The sequence below is a fragment of the Nicotiana tomentosiformis genome, chromosome 5 (genome assembly GCF_000390325.3).
Source record: "Nicotiana tomentosiformis chromosome 5, ASM39032v3, whole genome shotgun sequence".
Lineage (NCBI taxonomy): Eukaryota > Viridiplantae > Streptophyta > Magnoliopsida > Solanales > Solanaceae > Nicotiana > Nicotiana tomentosiformis.
The window spans coordinates 54,842,434-54,850,790 of NC_090816.1; the positions used below are offsets into that span (position 1 = coordinate 54,842,434).

General features: G+C 40.9%; 1 protein-coding gene across 1 annotated transcript in view; it reads left to right on the forward strand.

Moving 5' to 3' along the window:
• LOC104107891 (uncharacterized) overlaps positions 1-7,929 on the forward strand; it is a 28,569-nt gene extending 20,640 nt beyond the window's left edge. Inside the window, exons 5-6 of the mRNA XM_070174930.1 lie at positions 6,500-6,786; positions 7,660-7,929. Coding sequence (XP_070031031.1) covers positions 6,500-6,786; positions 7,660-7,752 — 380 coding nt within the window. The 3' untranslated portion in view covers positions 7,753-7,929. The remainder of the gene's footprint in view (positions 1-6,499; positions 6,787-7,659) is intronic.
• The last annotated feature ends 428 nt before the right edge of the window (positions 7,930-8,357 follow it).

Consider the following 8,357-nt stretch of genomic DNA (forward strand, 5'->3'; position numbering starts at 1 on the left):
CAACTTTGGAATTTTCCGGCGAGCTACAGTGTTTCCGGCGTGAACAGTGTTCCGGCACAGAACATTGTTCTGTTTTCTTGCTGTAAACAGTGTTTTTCAAGCTATTTTTTCAGTTTTCTCACAGGAGTTACTTATTTCCACTATTTCAAGTTAACCCTACTACTACAAATTGTAGCGACATGGGAACCGATGCTTTGAATAGTCGGATGATTTCTTTAGCAGAGTATATTGAGTTCCTTCAGTATAAAGCATGTAAGCAGACATCTTCTGAGATACCTTCTGTTGTTCAAATAGGTAATAGCGTGACTTGTTTCTCCCAATCTTCATCCTCTGAGTCTTGGGTCATTGATTCAGGTGCATCAGATCATATTTCTGGTAACAAATCTCTTTTCACTACTATTTCGTATTCTCAATCTCTTCCAAAAGTCACAATGGCCAATGAGTCTCAAACCATGGCAACTGCAATAGGTCAAGCAAGCCCACTTCCTTCCTTATCTTTAGATTCAGTCCTTTATGTTCCCAATAGTCCTTTTAATCTCATAGCTGTTAGTCGCTTAGCTAAATCACTTAAATGCGCTGTTTTATTTCTTGATGACCATGTTTTTATACAGGAACGCAGTACGGGGCGGATCATTTGTACCAGACGTGAATCAAACGGACTTTATTACCTTATCCTTGCTAAATCACATGGACTCGCATCTTCTCTTCCTTCTACAACTTGTCCTGTTACTGATTCACCAGATTTATTACATAAACGGTTGGGACATCCCAGTTTGTCAAAACTTCAGAAAATTGTATCTGGTTTATCTCACTTGTCAGCTCTAGAGTGTGAGTCATGTCAGCTCGGTAAGCATACCCGCTCCCATTTCCCTCGGCGTTTTGATAATCGAGCAGAGTCACCTTTTACTTTAGTCCATTCAGATGTTTGGGGTCCTAGTCGGGTCAGTTTCACCTTAGGATTCCGCTACTTTGTCAGTTTCATTGATGATTATTCCAGGTGCACTTGGATATTTTTGATAAAAAATCGATCTGAGCTGTTTTCTATTTTCCAGACCTTCCACGCTGAAATTCAAAATCAATTTGGGGTTTCTATTCGCACATTTCGTAGTGATAATGCCCGAGAGTATTTGTCTTCCCCATTTCAGCAGTTTATGAAATCTCATGGGATTATTCATCAAACATCTTGTCCGTACACATCTCAACAAAATGGGGTAGCTGAAAGAAAGAATAGACATCTTATTGAAACTGCTCGTACCCTACTCATACAATTCATGCTCCGTTGCGTTTTTGGGGATGCCGTTCTTACATCTTGCTATCGTATTAATCGTATGCCATCTTCAGCTATCCAGAACCAAGTTCCATTCTCTGTCATGTTTTCCCACTTACCTTTGTTCTCTCTTCCACCCCGTATCTTTGGAAGCACTTGTTTTGTCCATAACCTTACTCCAGGAACAGATAAGTTAGCTCCTCGTGCTCTTAAGTGCGTATTTCTGGGTTTCTCGAGAACACAAAAGGGGTATCGATGCTACTCTCCTGACCTCCAGCGGTACCTTATGTCCGCTGATGTTACCTTCTTTGAAACCCAATCATACTTCACAGGTTCAGGTCATCACTTAGATATTTCTGAGGTACTACCAATTTCATCTTTTGGAGATTCAGTCACTCCAGCCCCACCACCTATAGCTCCAATTGTAGCTCCACCACCTATAGCTCCAGTTGTAGCTCTACCACCTATAGCTCCAGTTCCACCACCTACAGCTCCGGTTGTAGCTCCACCACCTATAGCTCCAGTTCTTCCACATAATCCAGTTCAACCTTCTGCAGCTCCACCACTCTTGACTTTTCATCGTCGTCCACATCCAGCATCAGGCCCAGGTGATTCACGTCCCGCATCAGATTCTGCACCTACTGCGGACTTGTCTCCTCTTAGTCAACCAATTGCACTCCGCAAAGGTGTACGATCCACACTTAATCCTAATCCCCACTATGTCGGTTTAAGTTATCATCGTCTGCCGTCACCACATTATGCTTTTATATCTTCTTTGTCCACTGTTTCTTTCCCAAAGTCTACATGTGAGGCATTATCTCATCCAGGATGGCGACATGCTATGATTGACGAGATGTCTGCTTTACATGCGAGTGACACTTGGGAGCTTGTTCCTCTTCCTGCAGATAAGTCTACTGTTGGTTGTCGTTGGGTTTATGCACTCAAAGTAGGCCCGGATGGCCAGGTTGATCGGCTTAAGGCTTGTCTTGTTGCAAAAGGATATTCTCAGATTTTTGGGCTTGATTATAGTGATACTTTCTCTCCCGTGGCTAAAGTAGCATCTGTTCGTCTCTTTTTGTCCATGGCTGCTGTACATCATTGGCTTCTTTATCAGTTAGACATTAAGAATGCTTTTCTCCATGGTGATCTTGAGGAAGAAGTTTATATGGAGCAACCACCTGGTTTTGTTGCTCAGGGGGAGTTTAGTGGTTGTGTGTGCAGATTGCGCAAGTCACTATATGGTTTGAAACAGTCCCCTCGAGCTTGGTTTGGTAAGTTTAGTACAATTATTCAGGAGTTCGGCATGACTCGTAGTGAGGCTGATCACTTTGTGTTTTATCGGCATTGTGGTCCTAATCTGTGTATTTATCTAGTGGTTTATGTTGATGATATTGTTATTACTGGTAATGATCAGGATGGTATTACTAATCTGAAGGAACATCTCTTTCAGCACTTCCAGACTAAGGATCTGGGCAGATTGAAGTATTTTCTAGGTATTGAGGTCGCTCAGTCTAGCTCAGGTATTATTATTTCACAGCGGAAGTATGCCTTAGACATTCTTGAGGAGACTGGAATGATGGGTTGCAGACCTATTGACTCTCCTATGGATCCGAATGCTAAGCTTCTGCCTGGACAGGGGGAGCCTCTTAGAGACCCTACGAGATATAGGAGGTTGGTTGGCAAATTGAATTACCTCACAGTGACTAGACCTGACATTTCTTTTCCGGTGAGTGTTGTAAGTCAGTTTATGGATTCTCCCTGTGATAGTCACTGGGATGCAGTTGTTCGCATTCTTCGGTATATAAAGTCAGCTCCAGGCAAAGGATTACTATTCGAGGATCGAGGCCACGAGCAGATTGTTGGGTACACAGATGCTGATTGGGCAGGATCACCTTTTGATAGACGTTCTACGTCTGGATATTGTGTTCTAGTAGGAGGTAATTTGGTCTCGTGGAAGAGCAAGAAACAGAATGTAGTTGCTCGATCTAGCGCCGAAGCCGAATATCGGGCCATGGCTATGGCGACGTGTGAGTTAGTTTGGGTCAAGCAGTTGCTCAAGGAGTTAAAGTTCGGAGAAATCAGCAAGATGGAACTAGTGTGTGATAACCAAGCTGCTCTTCATATTGCGTCAAATCCGGTGTTCCATGAGAGGACTAAACACATTGAGATCGACTGTCACTTTGTCAGAGAAAAAATACTTTCAGGAGATATTGTTACAAAGTTTGTAAAGTGGAATGATCAACTAGTAGATATTTTCACTAAGTCTCTTACTGGTTCTCGTATTAGTTACATGTGTAACAAGCTCGGTACATATGATGTGTATGCACCGGCTTGAGGGGGAGTGTTAGTTTATAGATATGTATAGTGTAGTCTTGTCCCACATTGGAAGAGGAGTAATATCTCCTTGTAGTGTATAGCTATAAATAGGGACCTCTTGTATTGTATTTATCATCCAATATCAATAACATATTTTTGTCTAATCCATAATACGATGATTCATTAGCTATGTTTCCAAATTGTCTAATCTTTTTCCCTGGCTGTTTAGTCTCTTGTAAATTCTTCTCTTTTAAGGTATCCATCTGCCTGAGTCGATGTTCCAACTAACTATCCGAGTTAATCTGTGGGACCATTTCTTTACCTCCATCTTTCTAATAAGATGCGAGAATCATTTTCCATCTAGCACCAGATTCAGGCACCAATGTAGTGGGCCTATTTTAAACATCAGTCGTTGATGATGAAATTTTGCTTATGTTCCTCATACCGAGGCGGCAGTATCATGGAACTCCTTACTAATTTATCACAACATCACGATGCCAATCTAGTGTCACGACCCAAGCACATGACACATATTGTCCACTTTGGGCGTAGGCCAGCACAGATTTGTCTTTTTGGGTTACGCCACATTGAGCCCCAAAAGCAAGCATACGATGTGAACTTGTGTCATGCCTTATAAGGTTCTTCACTTTCCTCTCCCATTCCGATGTGGGATTCGCCTAAGGTGGCATGTGCACCCCTTCTTCAGAAGCTTGCCAGCCTAGAAGCCTGTCAGTCCTGCTTGACCCGTCCTCGTCGGCCCGCCACCCGTCATGGGCATCACATTCACCCTCCTGGGCACTTTCTCAAAGACGTGGGATTCGCCTAAATTTAGTTGACCACTGAGATTTGCTCCACCATCGTACTAAGAGAGATTCGGCTCTGATACCATATTTGTCACGACCCAAGCCCATGGAACGTATTGTCTGCTTTAGGCCTAGGCCCGCACGGATTTGTCTTTTTGGGCTATGCCACATCGAGCCCCAAAAGCGTTCGTATCATGTGAACTTGTGTCATGCCTTATAAGGTTCTTCACTTTCCTTAGCAGAAGGAGTATAAAGATTGTAAATAGATGTTATATGTGCCAGATGGAATCTGAGAGTGTGAGGCATTTGTTTTTGCACTATTTAGTAGCATCTGACATTTGGAGTATGTTTGTATCAGTTTTTGGACTTGCCTGGGATATGCCAAACAGTATCAAGGAAGCTTATGAGAGTTGGTGTTCATGGAGAGCTGGGATATCCATCAAAAAGACTTGGTCAATGGTACCTGGTGCTATTTTTTGGAGTATTTTGGAATGAAAGGAACCGTAGATGTTTTGATGGGATTTCAACTCCCAACCACACTCTTAAAGTCACTTGTTTAATTAACTTATTTAGTTGGTTCAATCAGGCCCCGGTAACTACTGTTGAACTTTTTCTGGATTTTGTCTGTTCCAGAAAAATAACTATTTGTATATGATAATTTTTGCTATGCATCTTCTTGATGCCATTTAATGAAATTCCCTTCATAAAAAAAAAGGTTCTTCACTTTCTTCTCCCATTCCGATGTGGAATTCGTCTAAGGTGACATGTGCACCCCTTCTTCGGAAGCTTGCCAGCTTAGAAGTTTGTCAGTCCTGCTTGACCCCTTATCAGCCCACCCTCCGTCATGGACATCACATCTAGCTCGTATCTAGGTGAGCATGATCGCACGAATTCGATTTACAGAAGATTCATCATAGCTCGACTATTTTTATAGGTTGTCAACTTGTCACAACCATTCTCCTTTGCTCGGGACCTGCAAGTTGACATGGATAGAGTTATATGTTTATGTTTGTAAAGACGTTAAGTTGTATGGTACTAGTATATGGGGTTCAGTGGCGGAGCTACAAGCACCAAAGGGGTGTCAACCGGTACCCCTTCGCTGGAAAATTATACTGTATAGCTCGGTAATTTTTTTAAAAATATGTATATATACTATATAATGACACCCCTTGACTTCTTGGTGAGTTTGTTTCTTTATATTTTGATTCCCCTTAATGAAAATCCTGGCTCTGCCACTGATGGGGTTATATATCAAAACCTAATGTGTGCACCTTTGATCTCTTACGACCTCCTAGAAATACTATTAAGACATTTAATGAGTAACGGGTACCAAGAGTGTGGCCTTGGTCAATGCAGTGAGTGCAAACCATGCAAACCAGAATTCAAATTTCAACAGAGACAAAAAACATTTGGTAATTTCTTCTAATTAGGCTAAGTCTTGGCGGGCAAAGTTACCGAGTGCCTGTGCTAGTGGAAATTAGCAAGCACTGGTGGAATAGTAGAAGGTGTGTGCAAGCAGGTCCCTACGCCACTGTTATAAAAAAAAAATAACAAAATGCTCTTATTGAATTTGTAGGGGCAAGATGCATAAATTTCGCATTGGGTGGAAGTCGGTAATGATGTAATTTATTGTCTTCTTTTGGCCTTGCTTTAAATCCAAGTAGGATGCTTTCCTCAGAAAATTTGAATTTCTGCTGTAGCTACTCCCTGAAATAGCAGCCCAAAAAAAGCATCAAAAGACTATGGCTACGGCTAGGGCCTGCACTACAGTATGCTTCAAATTTGTATCTCCATTTGTACAAAATATATAACTGGCACTAAAATTTCTGCTGAAAAACCTAAACAATTGAATTTAAGCAGATGTTGTATTTAGATCCTGTCTCTTTTTCATTTATCTCTTTAACAACTGGGTAGTTCTTGGAGGGAAGGAGCCGAGGGTCTATTGGAAACAGCCTCTCTACCCCAGGGTAGGGGTAAGGTCTGCGTACACACTACCCTCCCCAGACCCCACTAGTGGGATTATACTGGGTTGTTGTTGTTGTTGTTGTCTTTAACAACTGGCTTAGGGTATTATAATATTCATGTAATTAACACAATGGTGTATATAATACAGGAGTTCTTGTCTTCTTTTTTCTGCTCGGACTTTTTGGGCTCATATTGCACTGCTCTTCCCTTAATAGCAATGATCCACACATGGCTGGATGTCATAACTGTTGTTATGGCTGGGGAATGTGGGATCTTTTTCCTGCGTCAATGGAAGCATGCTTTGCTTTGGTTGTTGTGTTTGTTGTCATCCTTGCCATTCTTGGCATTGCATATAGTTTCCTTGCAGCCACAATGGCCATCCAGCGGATCTGGCAAAGACACTACCACATCCTAACCAAGAGAGAACTTACTCAGGTGCGATATCTGTACCTTGGTCTGTCCCAAAAAGTATTTTTTCTTTTTTCCTTTTCCTGGGTTCAGTTGGATGCTAATGATTGTGTTCTTCACCACTTACCGAAAAGTTCGTGGTCTTCATTAATAAAGGTGTATATTTTGGTCATCTTTGATGGTCGCAACCCAGAATTCTTGTTAACTTACAGAAGGCTGTAAAAACAAGTTACAAGTCTGCTTTCCTTTTTTTTTGTTCATCTCCGAGTTAGGGGTTTGCATCAACACTTCTCCTTCTCGCTCCGTATTTCAAAAGAACAGATCTATTACTTCCTCCGTTTCAAAAAGATTGTCTTAGTTTGACTCGGCACATTCTTTAATAAAGAATGAAAGACTTTTGAAATATGTGGTCTTAAATAAGCCATAACATTTGTGTGTCTGTAAAACTTTTGAAACTTGTGGTCTGAAACTTGCCATAGCATTTGTGTGGCTATAAATGCTTCATATTAAGGAAATATTGAAAGGTGCCAATCTTTTTGGAATATACTAATAAGGAATTAGTGCCAATCTTTTTGAAACAGAGGGAGTACTTGACTCGTGCATGCATCAACCTAATAACCAACTTGGGTTGGTGAAATTGCATCAGGAGTCAGACTGGTTTTATGTCTGAATAATCGTTAAATGTTGACTAGTAATGATAATCACACCCAAGTGTCAATCCATATCATGGAATAGTGAAAAATTAAGTTATCCCGGCCATGTAAATAGTCTGACTCGCTGCAAGCATCTTTTTCTTATCTTTCCAAGTGGAGCTAACACTCCAATGCTATGGCATGGTGATTGCTTCCTGTTTCTATTAGCACCGTTTGTTGATATGCTCACTCTTTGAAAACATTGCAGGAGTATATAGTGGAGGATCTTCGTGGCTGTTACACTCCTCCAAAACTGGATATAGAGCATGAAGAACGCCTAAAAATGCTTAACCTTTTGTAGAGAGAATAGCTGGATGCACTTCCTCCATTTGATTGTGTTTGACGTCATTTGACTGGACAGGATTTAATATTTAAGTTAAATTTTGTTTCATGTAAATGTAAATGTAGTGGAACGATGAATATATCTGTTCACATATTCTATGATAATTTAAAGAGAAAATACATAAGTTGCACCGTGTAGTTGTCTGACAAAATAATTTTCAGACTTAACCTTTAGGGGCGACCAAATAACTTCCCTGTACTTGTTCAAAGTGAAATTATTATCCCCTTAAAAATATAGAACCAATCTATGTAGTTAAGAACATAATTCCCGTGAATCTATAATTAGCTAAAGCTTATATTTTTAACACGGCATCAAAACCTTTTGGCAATTAGTATGGGTTTGATGCTTCATCATTGCTTTGGAGTACCTTCAAGGCGAGCTCATCAAATGCGTTTTCGAAACATTGCTGGAGAACCTCAACAATAATCACCGTATGTTTCTACATTCCACGAATAATTCAAGTGTTATGTTGATATCTCTTCAATTGACTGGACCGAAGAATTACTCTGTGTGGAGTCGTGTAATGCAGATCGCAATCCTAGGCTAGAATAAGTTAGCGGTTC